The sequence below is a fragment of the Eschrichtius robustus genome, chromosome 14 (assembly GCF_028021215.1).
Source record: "Eschrichtius robustus isolate mEscRob2 chromosome 14, mEscRob2.pri, whole genome shotgun sequence".
In the NCBI taxonomy this organism is placed as follows: domain Eukaryota; kingdom Metazoa; phylum Chordata; class Mammalia; order Artiodactyla; family Eschrichtiidae; genus Eschrichtius; species Eschrichtius robustus.
In genome coordinates, this window is record NC_090837.1 from 15549580 (window position 1) to 15566757 (window position 17178).

The 17178-nt window shown below is 47.5% G+C and overlaps 1 protein-coding gene across 2 annotated transcripts in view; it reads left to right on the forward strand.

Moving 5' to 3' along the window:
• TPCN1 (two pore segment channel 1) overlaps positions 1-17178 on the forward strand; it is a 63366-nt gene that overhangs the window by 16353 nt on the left and 29835 nt on the right. For both annotated transcript variants that reach the window (XM_068562338.1, XM_068562339.1), the window contains exon 3: positions 13977-14104. In XM_068562338.1, coding sequence (XP_068418439.1) covers positions 13977-14104 — 128 coding nt within the window. The remainder of the gene's footprint in view (positions 1-13976; positions 14105-17178) is intronic.

Here is a 17178-nt window from a genome sequence, read left to right on the forward strand (position 1 = left end):
TCTTGTCCTCTGTTTCCACGGAGGCTTCCCTAACCGTCCCTAACCGGTTAGGGTAGCGGCTGCACTTCTGCACCTTCGCATCCTCTGAACACACTGCGCGGAGGCCCGCTTGCTCCCTAGCACCTGCATGTGACAGATTTGATTAATGTCTCATGTGCTGAATCAGGGTTTGCTTTGTGCCTGAGCAGGTGCTATTGTTTTGGGTCCTGATGTGCCTCTTTCTGGGAGCACAAGTTTTTGCAGAGTCACGGACCACATCTTTTCTGCACACACCCAGGGCACTTAATAACAGACTCCCATGAAGTAACATATCTGGGAGTGAGTCACTAGGTTCCCAAAACACCCAGGGTCCCAAGTGACTCTGTTTGTCACAGCTTAACCAGCCCCTGGAACCATCTGGGGTGACCAGGAGACTCGTTCACGTGTGATCAGGTCAGAAATAGTCCGGGCGGGGCCTGGCCCCTGCTTCCCCTAGGAGCAGCCTACTTTGGGGATGTCTTTGGTCTCTGCTTTTGGAGTTCTCCGGGGTCCACACGTCTCATAATTGCCATGTCAGCCTGGGGTGGTGTGGTCCCACCTTCCCGCACATCTGAGCTCGCCCCTCCACCACCCCGCCACTCGTAGGCCACCTCTCCCTCTTGTTAATCTCTCTTTTTGTTAGACTGGGGTTTTATTTATTTGTTTTTTCTTATTCTTTGAGCTCTTGCTGGAAATCAGCTTGGGCAGAGTGACTGTGCTCGGCGCTGGCTAAAGGCTTGGAGCCACTCCAGGCTGCCGGATGCGTTGGCTTTCACTTGTGGGTGGTCGTCGACAAGCGTGACGCCTTTTCTCTGTGACACCCCAGGGTCCCCTCTTCTTGCCGGCTCGGCTGTTCGCACTTGGCTGGCCTGCCTTTTTGTTGTGAATGGCAGTTTTTACTGCGCACCCTGGAGCCTGTCTGGTCACCTCGATGGGGCTCAGACTTTCTCAGCTGCAGAGCCTGCTCAGCCTTCAGGCCAGTTGACCTGTTTGCTTTTGCTGCATGTTTTGTGCTGTTTCCTTTTGGAGCTCAGACACTGTCCCAGGGTGGGCAGGGGCTCCCAAGTCTGGAGACGGGGATAGCTTGGGAGAATCCTCAGGTTGTTAGAAATGTGTGTGTGTCGGGCGAGTGATCATACATGCTGATGGTGTAGTGTGTTCTGACATTTCTTCAGAGTCTCTTGGTCTATAGCAAAGGATGGGGTTGAATTTCCAGTGTCATCTCTCAGCAGCTGTGCAAACTTGAAGGAGGAGCTAAGCTTCGGTTTCTCCCTGAGTTTCAGTTTCTTTATCTGTAAAACGGGGAGAAGAACATCTCCATTCAGGGTTGACATAAAGATTAAACGGGAAATTCCATATAACATCTCCCGGTACCACCTCAGTAAGTGGAAACTCTAACTAATAGTAAAGTATCAGGGTTTCATTTTCAACAAAGTAGCAATGACTCCCTTTCTTGAGCCTCTGAGTAGATAATCTAAGGACTCTCTGGGTTGAGGACTTGAGCTTGCCCTTCCTTTTATTAAATTCTTCCTCTTAAGGAATGTTAGTTGGGTTTTGGATTTTCTTAGGGATGCCGTGGTGGCAAATGGGGGAACCATATGTTAATTTCCTTGACCATCCAGGTGCACTGCAGAGACAATTCAACTGAAGTAGCCCCACCTCCTGCCCACTCTTTAGGATGGCTTTTTGGTTTCCATTGTATTTTTCTTTATTCACAATGCCTCTTTTGCGCTCTCTTCCCCACTCGACAGAAAGGGAACCTTTCTGTAGACTTCCTCCTGACATGTCACTCCCCCAAGGGACCTGTGCCTCCCGGCCATCGTACCCCTTGTTGCTGCTCTTCTGAGTATAGCCACCAGCTCACAGGAGATCCAGATGCTGGGCTGTGACCAGTGTTCATGGGAACCGGGTCCAGTCAGTCCCCCAGGCGCTCCCAGGTAGGGGCTAGAGCAGACCTCTGATCGGTAGCCCACCTGGAGAACGAGTCTCATAGCCAGACTTGTTCCTCTGAGCACCACTTATCCGCTGACCCCCTGCAGAGGCCCACGGAGCACCAGTGTGCAGTGAAAAATGCCTTTGTCTCCATTTGCTGTTGTACTGCTCCCGTCCCCATCCCTGTGCGTTTCACAATTAGCATCTCCAGTGCTTCCAAGTGAATACAGGACAGATGTTCGCACAGGTGCTGCACTCTTCACTGGGTAAACAGAGTGGAGTTTGCATGTTTTTCTGTGTGTGTGTGTGTGTGTGTGTGTGTGTGAAAAGTAGGCCTTTGAGATGGATGTAGTGTTTACAAATGTTTTCTCAAAGCATCCGATGCCCTTTTGCACATGGTTAGGTGCTCAATAAATACTTTGTGATGAGTTATTAGTGGGAATAAAAGCCTTTTGTTTCATAAAAAACCCAGGGGCCTGGGAGCAGGAACTACAATTCCAAGTCAAGCCTTGAAATTCACAGACTAAAGAAGATGGAAATCATTTCCAGCCTCACCAAGAAATTATCTGCCAGCATCTGGCAAACCCCTTCTTCTCTCTGTGCCTTGGCAGAGGGTGGTGGTGGGTTGTGTAGCAGTGGCGAGACATGGTTCTTCACGTGCAGGTGGTCAGGACAGTCAGACAGTGGAGATGACCCCAGCGGCTCCTGGCAAGTTAACTGCTCTGTGAACATGAGCTTACCATGGCTCCTCCAGGGAAAGGACCTTGCCCTTTTGCCTGTGCAGAATGTAGATGGGATGACGGTATAACCGAGAGTGCCCTCCTGGCCTGCGTATTTCCGATTGGCACACCTGGTCCAGCTGCTCTGCTGGTAAAACCCAGCAGCTCAAGTCCAGTCTCCTTAACATGGCTTACAGGCCACCCGCTGCTCCTGCCTCACGAAAGAGTCAGGCTGCTGGGCTCAAACCCCAGCCTGGCCCCTTTCTTGCTCTGTGACCTTGGGCAAATCACTTAGCCTCTCTGGGCCTTAGTTTCCCCTTCTGGAAACTGGAGATATTAATAGTCTCTAGTTCATGGGGCTTTTTATACTTAAGAAAAGAATTAACAAACATAAAGCACTGAGTGTGAGCTGTTATTCTTGTTCTCATTCCCACACATCAGCCTTATCTCTGGCTTCAGAATTACCGAACCCTCTGCAGTTTCCCAGACATCGCCTGCTATTTGCTTCTCTGTGCTTTATGCATGACCTTCCTGTTTCTGAAATGTACCCCTCACCCCATCCCCATCCCCCTTTTGAACACCTTTTCATCCCGCATCCTTTCAAAGCCAGCACGGATATCGCCCCTGAATCCCTCTCTGCCTCTTTCCTCCAGCCCCCGTGGACGGTAGTTGTCCTCACATCCTTTTCTAGGCTGTTGTAACTAACAAGTGCCTTTAATGCACCAGAATCACATCCCTTCTTTTGCCTCCTGATTGTGAACTCCGTGAGGGCAAAGTTCATGGTTTTACTTTTTCAAATCCAACACCGAACCCAATGCCTGGTATACAGTAGGTGCTGAGTAAATGTCTCCTCAAATGAAACCATATATGTTTGTATCTAGAAGGTCAGCCTTTTAAAAACTTTCCCCTCCCCTTTTCTCCCCCAAATAACTGCATGATTTATTAAGACTAGAGACTTGCTCTCAAGGTCACATTTGCAACCTCAGGGTGTGAGTTCCCTATGTGGCCAGTTTGAGGGTGGGCCCCTGGGACAGCAGTTGCTACTCTAAATTACCAAGAGATGCTTATTTTCCGGGCCCCTCCCAAGAGTCTGTTGTTTCTGATCTTCACCCCTCCTGACTTTCTGTACATCTCCTCTGTTTACAGCTGCTGCTCTCAACTTTCTACCCAGTTCAAGTCCCTTCCATGGCTGGCCTTGTGTATCTGCAGGGAATCCCTCTGGATTTGGCCACTTATGTCCCTGTCAGCTGGCCAGAAACAGAGTTGGAGGTGGCGCAGGGCGTTACCCTGGCTACTTCCAAACCACTACTCCTCCTTCTAAAACAGTGCTTGACCCAGTACCGGCCTGGGTGAGCCTTTCATCTTTCCTTTCCTCCTCTGGCTTAAGCCTTTGGCAGGACAGGTTTTGGGCCTGAGGCCAGCGATTCAACTGGGAGGGCTGCACGCCAGCTCTCGCCTTTGTGGAGGTTAGTCTGTTTGCCCGGGGTTCTGCCTGGGTTTACAGCCTTTCCTAACGTGGGTTGATGACACGGGTCTGCCTTCCAGGCCATCTTGCAATCAGTCATCAGCAGAGAAGTCTCGAGCAGAAGGAAATGTGCGCTCTGCTTTCTTTCGGTGTAGTGTCTTTTGCCTGATTTTTATCTGGGGGCCTTTAAAGAGCCAGCCGGCACAGAAGCAGGGCGGCGACGCCGTGCCTGGAAAACTCATCAGCGTCACTCTGGTTTATTTTCCTCTCCCCTTCAAGCTTTTTCCCATGGAGTGGGGCTCTCAGCGACAACTGGCAAATGGTTGGGTGATTGCTCGTTGTCATTCTGGTGGGCACTGGTGTCCGGAGGGCTCCAAGTGCTTTGTGGGTATTCGCGTTTGTTTCTCAGATGCCCAGGTGCACAGTTGGCACCAGTCCCGGTTAGTGGATGAAGAAACTGAGGCTCTGGGGGTCAAGATCGTGAACCAAGGGCTGGGAGGGGCACAGCTGGGAGCGAACTTGGGTGTTCAGGGCTACGTTATGTCTTGAAGAGGATGTGCGGGATGTGTGTGTGTGTGTGAATGCATAAGGTTGTGTATGTGTAAGAGAATGAGAATGAAAAGGAGGGAGGGTTGAATGGGGTGGGGTCCTCAGTATAAACCTGCCCAAGAACAGCCACTGCCTTGCAGTCTTTCCGATCAGAACTACCTCCCACGAGGAGCTCATATGCCTTTTATCCAAAGCAACCTCTTGCCCAGGCCCCAGAGGAAGGCCGCAGTGATTCACCCAGCCCCAGTGGACCCTGCCCTCGCTGGATGGGGGGGGGTGGGTCACAGAAGCCCTCCTCACCTGCCCGTTCTCTCCCTCTCCTCCCTGGCTCCGCTTTACAGCCGGCACATGGAAACTGTTTCTGTTTACCCAGTGCCACCAGGATGCGGCTGCACGCTGTGCTCCAGCGCACGGACGTCTCGGATTCCCCACAGGCTCGTTTCAGAGGCTGCATGCAAAGCAGCCAGCTGTGTTGCAGGGAGCGTCTGGGCCCTGTCACATCAGCTTGGAGGAAGCGTTACCATCTGTGCGAACAGGTCATCCTGTCCTCTGCGTGGGGAACTTCTCTCCTACTTGGAGGCCGTTCTTCTGTTGTTGTTATTGTTGTTCTGTATTCCAGTGCCTGTCAGTTCAGCAGTTTCTTTCTGTTCCTTCTCCTCTATGTTCCCCTCCCTGGGCTGACTGCCAGGAGGCAGGGAGGGCAGTTAAGGGGTTGGTGAGGCATAAATCTTTAGTGGCGAAGGTCGAAGGTCGGTGGGCCTGAAAAGGCTGCAGGCTGGTTTCACAGGAGAGTTCTCTGCCCAGGGCTCCCGAAGTGCAGAACACAGTGTTTCTCTTTGGGGGTTGGGGTGGGGGGCACTTGCCCCAGAGGCGCCGAATGGGATCTTCCTGGTCGCCAAGAATGTTCCTGCTCAGCTTCCTCTGGCCCTTCTCCTGCGAGCGGAGAAGCTGGTTTGCTGTGGGAGCCAGAAGACTGCCGCTCCCACCCTCCTGCGCTGCTGTGTATCTTTTTTTTCCTCCTTCTTCCCTCCCATTTCCGGGCCAGCTGCCTCTCAGGAAAGACGGAAATGCAGAGGCGAGGGCCAGCCATCATGTTCCTGGATGAGGCAGCGGAGGGCCAGCTCCCCGACAGCCCCGTCGTGAGGTCATCCCGTCTCCTCCAGCTGGGCCCTTGCGGTACGCCTTGACCTTGCCTTTCCAGCTCGTCTGGAGACACCCACCCTGCTCTGGGCGAGTACGGTGCCAAAGTCAGAGGTCGAACATGTTGATTCTTACGTGGTCTCTGACAACCGCTGGTGTGAGGGCTGGTCCCTGATCACAGGAGGGGGCTGGACCTGGGCTGCTGTGTGAGAGCCCTCCAGACCACCTTGTTGTCCAGACTCCCTGTGCAGGGGATGCCCCGAAAGTCGCATCATCAACTTTTACCTGGAGACCTGGGGGCCGCTGTTTCTCCCAGCAAGCGCAGATTTGGCCCAGGTGGGTAGGAGTAGGCCAGTGGCTTACTCTCTTTGATTTGTGTCACAGCTGTGCACCAGCAATTACACAGTGGCAGACAGTGGGCGTCACACCACTGTCCACATTACTCTAGTGAGGGATGAGTGACCATTGTTTGTGGTGGGGAAAGCTCTAGACGGGGAGCCAGGAGGCCCGGGTGCTAGAGCTGGCTCTCTGATGGATCAGCCCTGTTACACAGGCACACCTCCCCTCCCTGGCCTCAGTTTCCCATCTCTAAGGGACGGGCATTCAATTAAGTGGTCTCTGTGATCCATTCCAGACCTGACCATCATCCTTTCTAAGACCCCAGACCTGACACTCATCGTTTCTAAGATGAGCAGCAGAAAGTACTCAAGTCCACGCAGGGAAGCCCCATAGCCCATAGAGCACGCTAAACCCTGCTCTGTGGTTTAGCGTGGGAACTCTCAGCACAGAACCTGCTGACCTTCTAGATGTGTGAGACCCGGGCAAGTTCACAGATCTCTCTGGGCTTCCATTGCCTCATCTGTAAAATGGGCACAATAATGGTCGCTACCTCACAGGGTTATTGTGAGTATGAAATTTATAGAAATATATAAATTTATGTAAATACATAAATAAATATATGATGCTGAGAATAGCCTGGCACACAGAATGTGCCCTGTAAGTGTGCTTGTTATTTCAGCAGAAGCTGAGGTTTGGGCTACATAGATTTGTGGGGCTGAGGTTAATTAGGATTGGGGAGGGACGTGTGTGCTAAAAAAGACCCTGTCACCCTCTCGGTGCAGCGAGGCAGTGTTGGTGGAAGGCTTCTGGTAACCAGCAGCATCCAAGCGGCTGGGCTCTGCACCAGTTGTGGCATGGCCGGCCCCATGGGTGGTTCATGAGTTGGGAGTCATTTTTAAAGCCATCTGCACCCCCTTGCCTGTCCCCGTCACCGTCTTTATGTATCTGTGAATTCATAGATGCTGTGAATCGCAAAGGCAGCTGGTCCAACTTGCCACTTGCTGGGGGAACCTCCCTCTGTTGAAGCCTCCTCTTGAGGCCCCGTGTTGATGGCGTACATGCTGCCTCGGCAGACAGGTGCCCCCAGAGGGCAGGGACTACCCAGGTACCTCCAGTCCCCACCCAGCGCCCCCAGCACCTAGGAGCTGCACTCCGCCCCTGGGGATGCCCATCAAACAAGCGAGTAGAACAATGCCATTCATTGTTGGTTTTAAAATATTTTTATTAAGAATTATTTCTAACGTACAGATCACATGAGGAATAAAATGACAAGTACATATGTACCCAGCTCCACCAGAGCTTCGTGCTTACTTAGTTTTAATAAATCAGACATGAGAGAGTTAAAGCCCCCTCTGCCCAGTGCATTTGGGGGGCAGCTCTTTTTTTTTTTAAGATTTTGTTTTCGATGTGGACCATTTTTAAAGTTTTTATTGCATTTGTTACAATATTGCTTCTGTTTTATGTTTTTGGTTTTTTTTGCCCACGAGGCGTGTGGGGTCTTAGCTCCCCGACCAGGGATTGAATCCGCACCCCCTGCATTGGAAGGTGAAGTCTTAACCACCAGACCGACCGCCAGGGAAGTCCCAGGGGCAGCTCTTGTAGTTAGAAAAGCCTTCCTGGGATCTGGCGGAAATGCCCGTCCTCTACCATCTCCTCCCAAGTCCTTGTTCTGCCCTTTGTAGCCTCACAACATGTCTCCTCACACCTGCCAGCCACCAGGTGTGATCTGTGACTAGAGAGCATACATTTTGTCTCTGTGATGCTCGCTGTTGCGTGAGGGCCCCGGCATCCTAGTGCTCGGCAGTCACCAGCTGCCCTCTGAAGATCTACCTGTCTGTTAGGAGTTTGGGAAGGAACAGGAAATGGAGAGAGATGCAGCGGGAGCCAGATCCTAAAGACCCTTGCTGAGTCTGAGTCTTTCCCAAGGGCGAGCCATTGAAAGATTGTTAAGCAGCTGAGGGATACGATCAGATTTATGCTTGACCGACTTCATCCTGCAGCAAGACTCCCCGGCGGTCAGGTGGCCGGGAAAGGCCCAGGCAGCGAGAACCAGCCTGAAGGCTGTTGCTGACTTTTAGGTGAAAGGCAGGAGGCTCCAGTGAACGTGGGGAGTGGAGATGGATTAGAGAGAGGAGACCCTCCCAGACCTGGCGACTTATAGGCCATGAGGGGTGGGGGAAAAAAGGTGATGTCAAAGGTTTCCGGCCATGAGGACTGTCCTCCCAAGGCAGCCGGAAGGCTGGTCTCTCTCCCTGTCCCAGTGGTCCTTGTGGATTTCAGAGACTGGATGGAATTGTTGTTTGTGCATCAGGGGAGAAGACTGTCACCCAAACCAGGGCCCTTCAAGATACCAAGGGTCACCTGCTCCCAGGCAAAAGCCATTGGTGTGAGTGTGTGAATGAGGTGGAAGTGGCAAGGATTGGCCTGCACTGTGGGATGCTGTAGCGTTCCCACGCCCCCCCCCCCCACCAACCATCACAGTGGTGTGTGGTGTAAGTGATGGGGGCAAAGGGGAGAAGTTGAGGAGGACCACGTGCCTTCTCCCCACCAGGATGGGCCCGGGCAGGAGGCAGAAGCTGGATCAATTTCCTGAGACCCCTACATGAGAAGAAGGGCTTGGAAGGCTCACATGGGGGTCTCCAAGGCAGGGGCTCCTGCAGACGCTTATGTCTAGCACGGGCTGGGAAAATGGCACTAATGTCTGCTGCCATCTGTGCCAGCCTGTCGCCGCCCACCCCGCACCACCACCGTTATTTATTCGACCTAGGACTGCTGTGTCCCGGGCGCTGGCTCCTGCCGTGCTGTGCAAAGGTCGTGGAGGACAGGCGCAGGCGCACGAGCTCCCAGCTCCATCCAGATGCCGGCAGGCATCTTTCTCCTACTTGGGAGTCACGTTTTGGCTCATGCTTCCCTGGTCCACGTGAGCGGGTGGAGGAAGGTGGTTTGACCTTCTCCTGTCTCTGCCTAGGGCTTAGTTCTTTCAGAAGTGGACACTGGGATCAGAGTTGGGGAATGTTGGCATTGGTAGAGCAGGACCAGAATGATCAAGGGCTGACTGCAGCCAGATGTCCCGCCTTCTACCTGTTACTCCATTTGAGGGATGGAACCGCTGCTGTATTTTTAATCCTTTCGGCACTACCTTGTCCTCCTTTTCGGGTTTCCAATCCTTGAGAGGCATGCAGCCTACCAATTAGAAGCTAACCAGCCTAGTTTGGTATCCAAGCCCTTCTTCTCGCTGGCTGCGTGACCTCAGGAGGGTACTTAACCCTTCTGCACCTTAATCTCCTCAAGTCTGAAGTGGGAATAATAATATTACCTTCTTCATAGGATTGCTGTGAGAATTAAATAGCTTGATTGGTAGAAAGTACTCAGGTATGTATCAGTTATCTATTGCTGTATAACGAACCACCTCCGAACACAGCACCTTAAGACAAAAACGTCATTTATTCTGCTCGTGAATCTGCAATTTGGGCAGGGCTTGGGGGAGGGGCAGCTTTTCTGTTGCACACAGTGACGGGGGCTGGGGGGTCTGTTTTTGAGATGACTTATTCAACTGACCAGCAAGTTGGTGCTGGCTGCCGCCTGGCAGCTCAGCTGGCCTGTGGACTGGGTGCCTTGATGCTCCTCTGTGGGCCTCTCTCACAACGTGGTGGCTACGTTCCCAGAGCAAGAGACCCGAGAGAAAAAGGTGGAAGCATTTTTACGACTTAGCTTTGAAAGTCATAAGCATTACTTCCTCTATCCTCTGTTGGTCAAGACAGTCACAAAGCCTCACCTGGTTTCAAGAGGAGGAGACATAGTTTCTACCTCTTTGTAGGGAGGTGGCAGGTTCTAGAAGAGCATGTAGTATGAAGGATAATGCTGTGGCTATCTTTGGGGAAAAAAATCTGCCACAGAACAGATTTTGACACGTAATAAGCCATCCATAAGTATTTGCTACCACTAGTTTAAAACCATTCTCTGCTGTCCTTCACCCCAGACTTCTCTTTCTTAGAGGGTGGGAGTATGGCATAGTGGTTAAATGCAGCTGCTCTGGAGCGGCGCTGCCTGGGGTTAAATCCTGGCTCAGCCCTTTGCAGCTGTGTGACCTTGGGCAAGTTGTTAACCTCTCCGTACAGTAGGATTTATGCTAGTGTGTACCTCATGGGATGGTGAGGATTACGTGAGTTAGTCAGCATGGAGCACTTAGCACAGAGCAAGTAGTGTTAACTCATTAGTTTTCTTATATCCTTCACTGGTGCAGTCCCTTCCAGAAAGACTGTCCTAGTTACACATGCTAGCGATGGAGCTCAATCCAGAGTAGGTTTACGAACTGGAAGTCCCTTTGCTTCCAGACGCACAAAGTTGGGAGGGGAGAAAAAGAACTATACTGTTGTAAGAGTCTTATACTAGACATGAAGTGGTCTCTTGAGGGTAGACGTGATAAATTTAAAATGTATACTATAAACCCCAGAGCAACCTCTGAATAACAGAAGAAAACATTGTAGCTAATAAGCCAACAAGGAGATAAAATGGAACCATAAAAAAATACACAGTCATCCAAAAGAAGGCAGAAAATGAGAACAAAGAACAGGTGGGACAAATATGCCATAAATTGCAAGATGATATATTTAAGCCTAATCATATTAGTAATTACTTAATTGTAAATAATCTAAATGCTCCAATTAAAAGGCAGAGTTTTTCGGATTGGGAGAAAGGAGCAAAACCAAACTCTATGCTGCCTACAGGAAACAAAGTTGAAATATAAAGACACAAAGAGGGAACTCCCTGGTGGTGCAGTGGATAAGTCTCTGTGCTCCCAATGCAGGGGGCCTGGGTTCTATCCCTTGTCAGGGAACTAGATCCCACATGCATGCCACAACTAAGAGTTTGCATGCCACAACTAAGGGGAGCACACCTGCTGCAACTAACACCTGGTGCAACCAAAAAAAAAAATGTTTCTCCTTTAAAAAAAAAAAAGACACAAAGAGATTAAAAGAATGGAAAAAGCTACAATAATCACTAATTCAAATAAATAATCAAAACTGGAGTAGACATATTAATCAGAGATAAATAGTCGTATATTTATGTAAACTCTCAAAATTCAAAAAGAAGAAAATAACCTAATAAATAAGCAGATAAACTACTGAAGCCCGTGCGCCTAGAGCCCGTGCTCCACAACGAGAAGCCACTGCAATGAGAAGCCTGTGCACCGCAACGAAGGGTAGCCCCTGCTTGCTGCAACGAGAGAAAGCCCGCAGACAGCAACGAAGACTCAACACAGCCATAAATAAATAAACAGATAAATAAATAAGTAAATAAATAAATAATTTTTTAATTTTTAAAAAATAAAAACCTTCCAAAAAAAAGGAAAAAAAAAAGAAAAAGGTAAAAGAAAGATTTGGAGACACTTCAGTTAAGTTGTACAAATGGCAAATAAAGATATGGAAAGATGCTCAACATTATTAGTCACTAAGGAAGCACAAAGTAAAAGCATTGGAATTAAAACAATGCAGTACCATCACAACCTTTTAGAATAGTTGACTAAAAAAACTGAGCATGTCAATTGTTGGTGAGGATGTGGAGGACCTGGAACTCTCATTCACTGCTAGTGGGAATGTAGAATGGTACAATCATTTTGGAAAACAGTTTGGTAGTTTTGTAAAAAGTTAAATGTATGATCTAGCTATTTCAGCCCTAGGTATTTACCCCAAAGAAATGAAAGCCTATGTCCATACCATACCCTGTACATGAATGTTCATAGCAGCTTCATTTGAAATAGCGAAACCCTGGCAACAGTCTAAATGTGAATGGATAAACTGTGGTACATCCATGTAATGGAATACTACTCAGCAATAAAACAGAATGGACTGCTGATACACCACATAACATGGATGAATTTAGAAATAATTATGCCGAGTGAAAGAAACCAAACAAAAAAAGAGTACGTACTGTGATGCTGTTTACCTAAAATTCTAAGAGATGCAGGTTCATCTGATAGTGACAGAAAGCAGATCAGCGGTTGCCTGAGGATGGATGGATGGGGAGGAGGGCTTGAAAGGGTGACAGATACATTACCTTGATTGTATTTAGTAATGGTTTCACTAGTGTGTATGCATGTCAATGCATATCAAATTGAATACTTTAAGTATGTGCAGTTTATTGTGTGTCAAATATATCTCAGTAAAAGTATTTAAAAATCGGTAGAGAAGAGCTTTGCAGAGGGCAGACCTGACTGCCCTTGCTTAGCAGTTCAAAGTCAGAAGGACCGGTTGTGACCCAACAGCCCTTTGAACCCTGCCAGTTTCCTCCCCTTTCCTGTTTGGTTGTGAGCTTTACACATCTGCTCCCTGCCACTGTGCATGACTCATTATCCAAATGTTTGATTATTTATCCTCCCATAGGTGGGTCATTCGGAATGTGGGTTAGGGGAACCAAATTCTCATCCTAGATTCTCTTCTTCCCAATAAATTTAAAAAGCTGAGAGTCATTTCTCGGTGCCATTGCATATGTCAGTGGAGACACCTGAGTGTTATGACGAGCCCAACTCAAACAGGCTTAAGTGTAAAAGGATATTTGTGGGCTCAGACTTCAGAAACGCTACGAGGTAGATTTGGGGCACAGCTTGATCCCAGGGATGTAACTCGGGCAGGTTTTCCCCAGGTCGTGGCAGAGGCAGCCGCCAGCAGCAACAGGGAAAGAACCCCTCCTTTCTAGCTGGTCCAGGAAAAGTTGCAAGTTCAGCCCTCATTGGCCGGGCTTGGGTCAGCACCGCTGCCTGAGCCAATGCCTGTCCTGGGGGGATGAGGGGATCTCATTGCACTGGATCATCTGCCTGGGAGCCAGGGGTGGCGTTGGCCAGAGCCAAAGACTATGGACAGAAGGTAGGGAGAGGATGTTCTTCAAAAGCAGGTGGGGCTGTGTTACTGGAAGAAAAGGGCATGGATGTCAGCAGGGAAAAGCCACAGAGGACACTGCACCAGGGAAAAAATCCAATTGTTTTTATTTTTTTGACAAGGTAGTATATTAACACGCTTCCAAAAGTCAAAAGTAATCAAAAAGATCACTCCCTCTGAGTGACTTCTACAGTGTTCCCTACATCCGTTGTAGGCAATCAATTTCATCGAGTTCTAATTTGTTCTTCCTGTTTCTTTTGTTAAGTAGCTATCTCTGTGTTTTCTTGTTGTTTTCTCCCTTTCTTACACAAAAGATAGCATACAGTATGTGCTTTTTTTGTACTTGCTTTTTTCACTTAACAAGAGAAGGAAAAACTTTTTAAAATAGAGGTATGGTTGATGTACAATATTATATAAGTTTCAGGTGTATAACGTAGTGATACACAATTTTTAAAGGTTATGCTTCATTTATAGTTATTATAAAATATTCCTCTGCTGCACAATATACCCCTGTAGCTTATTTATTTTATACATAGTAGTTTGTATCTCTTAATCCCTATCCCTATCTTGCCCCTCCCCCTTCCCTCTCCCCACTAGTAACCACTAGTTTGTTCTCTGAGTCTGCTTTTTTTGTTTATATTCAATAGTTTGTCTTATTTTTTAGATTCCACATATAAGTGATATCATACAGTATTTGTCTTTCTCTGTCTGACTTATTTCACTAAGCATAATACCCTTCGTGTCCATCCATGTAAGAAAAACATTTTTAACTAGGCATACTAATTCTTGCTGTCATTAGAACACGGGACGGTGCGTTGACTTACAGTTAATAGGATATGTGTGTGAGCATACGAGGTGACTGCCATCCTTTTCTCCTGGTGAATGGTGTCTTTATTCTCTTAAGCCTGGGTTGTAAGTGAATCTCCTCTTGCAATGCAGATGGAGGCACATATGCCGTCCACGACTCCTGCACCCCCAGTCTGAGCTCAGGGGGCGAGAGTTCCCCCTCCAGCCTCACCGGACACAACTGGGAGATGAATTATCAAGAGGCAGCAATCTACCTCCAGGTGAGTATCTTCCGGTCAGGACCTGGCCATTCTTGGCCCCTGTTGGTGGAGTAGGATAGCCGGGGTTCTGTTGGGTGCCCAGCAACTCAGTTCTGGCTTAGTGCTACGTGTGTGAGCTTCTCATCTCCTAAGATCAGGCTGGGAGAGCCAACCCGATTGCGCCCACACGGAAGGGTGATGTGAACGGGCTTGTTCTCGGGACCCCCAGTTTGTGGCTCTGCCTGCCCCCAAGGTTCCCCAAATCTGTCCACTTGGCCTCCCCTGCCCCTCTCCCTCTTCTCAGAGGCACATTGAGAGGCCGGTTCTCGGGAGGGAATTCTTTTATCTACTTAATACTGCTGACTTAGTGTGGGGAATCTAGAGATCTTTATTCCCTTCCTGTTTAACTTGCTGCTGCTCTCATGTTTGCTCTTTCATGCTTGGTTTTTGTTTTTGTTTTTTTTAAAGAAAAAGAATACTTTTTAATAAAAGTCATGCCTGCTCATTACAATAAGTTTCGGTACAAAGGCGATGTGAAAAAAAATTCACCTAACTCAGTCACTGACAACATTATTTAAGAATAATACATAGGTTTCATGTGTCTTCTAAAATAATTTTAAAGTCCTGTGGTAGCTACAGTTGTACAGTCTGCTTTTTTTTTTCCCTAGCATGTGGCATAAGCTTTTTTCTCATGTTATAACTCTTGTAAACAAATTTTAAAGTCTTTATAATTCTACCTGGTAAGTGCGTCCTAATTTACTTAACTATCCTGATAAGGTTGGATATTTTCTCTTTTTATATTTCCCTAATTATGTATTACCCTTATTATGCATTTCCTTATTATAAATTATAATCCGAGGACAATCTATGCCTACGGCTATTTCTTTTTCTCTTTAATATCTAGGATTATTTTATTAGGAAAGACTCCCAAGAAGTGGAATCAGTGGGTAGAAGGAATCAACCTTTTTTAATGCCCTTGTTATATAGTATCGAATACTCTCCAAAGGGGATATTGCCTATTAACTTCCAGTCTGACTGTCTATGGCATTTTCACCTTAATCTTGCCATTTTTGTCGTTATAAGATTTCAGCTTCAGCTGTGCATTGAATAAGGGTTTGGGTGAGGAAATGGAATTTTTCTTAAATTCAGTTGAATGATCATTTTCCCCTAATCTTTTTTTCTTTGAAGCAGCTCTCCCTTGTATTTGCTTTGCTATTTTTTAAAAAGATTTAATGAAATTCAGATACTCATTTGATAGTTGTTTGGGTGTCTGTGTGTTTCTCGCATTTTATGGCTGTACTCCTCAAGAAATGTATTTTGATTCAGGTTAAGGCAATAGAAATGTTTTAGGGAAATTTTAGGAAGCTTGGGCATGCCAGTTGATGTGGCAGGGTTCCCCTGTGCACTGTCACCTTCTCCAAAGTTGAATAGGTGCTAGACAAGAGGGTGGGATGGGTCAGAATATGGAATTAGAATAGCTGCTTGGTAATTCCTTCTTTCCTTAAGCAGGTGAGAACATTAGTAATAAAAATGGCTATCATCAAAAAGTCTACAAATAATAAATGCTGCAGAGGGTGTGGAGAAAAGGGAACCCTCCTACACTGTTGGTGGGAACGTAAATTGATGCAGCCACTGTGGAAAATAGTGTGGAGGTTTCCAAAAAGAACTAAAAATAGAGCTACGATATGGTCCAGCAGTCCCACTCCTGGGTATATATCCAGAAAAGACAAAAACGCTAATTTGAAAAGATACATGCACCCTGATGTTCATAGCAGCATTATTTACAATAGCCAAGACATGGAAACAACCCAAGTACCCGTCAGCAGACAATTGGTTTAAGATGTGGTGTATATATACACTGTAGAATGTTACTCAGACATAAAAAAGAATGAAATGTTGCCATTTGCAGCAGCATGGATGGACCTAGAGAATATTATACTAAGTGAAGTAAGTCAGACAGAGAAAGACAAATATTATATGATATCACTTATATGTGGAATTTAAAAAGTAATGCAAATGGAGCTTCCCTGGCAGTCCAGTGGTTAAGACTCCCTGCTTCCACTGCAGGGGCCACGGGTTCAACCCCTGGTTGGGGAACTAAGATCCCACATGCTGCGTGGTACGGCAAAAAAAAACAAACCCCCCCCAAAAACGCAAACGAATTATATATAGTTTAACTGGGTACTTGCTGATGTTTGTAACAACCCTACCAAGCAGTTTAATCATCTCCCAGTTCATACACCTGAGACTCCCAGGGGTCAGTGAGTCCAAAGCCATCCAGCTAGTAAATTACCAAGGTTGGATTTAAACCGTGTCCATCCAGCCTCCAAATGACGTTCTTTCTTCTCTACGTGGTTGCCTCATTTCTGTACCTGACCCCATGTATTCACTTGAAAATGGGCCATGTCTTTGTGGGAAAAGAGGTTACAGAACAGAAGGTATCATGTGATGATTTTTATATATAAATTATATACAGTTTTATGTAATGTGTGTCTGTATCTATGCACATATACCCATTCACATCTGGAAAGTTACTTATCTAAATATTAAAGGTGATTATTATTATTGTTTTTTAAAGGTGATTATTTTTGGCTGATGGAATTTTTACTACCGTATAATTCTGTGTATTATTTGAATTATTTTACAAAAAATGCATCGTTTTGTAAAATTAAAACTAAAAGCAAAACTCGGATCCCCGTGGACGGTAGTTCGTGGCTGTTTCTGGAGGATGGCTTTCGCGGGTGTCTGGTGGTCGTTTTCGTGCTCGCAGGGGAGCTGCAGCACGGCCCCTGAAGCAGGTTGCTGGTGTGCTTGGGTAATTGGCCGCTCGCTGCTTTGAGGCTATCTGGTGCCTGCGGTTTCCTCTCTTCCCGAATTTTACCTGTTAACTCACCCTCAGGAGCTGTGTGCTCGGCGCTCCTGTTGCCTCCAAGACAGTCCTAGTTTTCTGTGTGGACTTCTGCCCCAGGGGGCAGAAAGCAAAGACCTGGAAGTCACATACAACTGGCCTGCCTTCTTATTTTTCCTAATCATGAATTTCCTAGCTCGTGATCAGCAGCTAGGAAACAAGGCCAGTGTTCTCCTTCGGGTCTGGG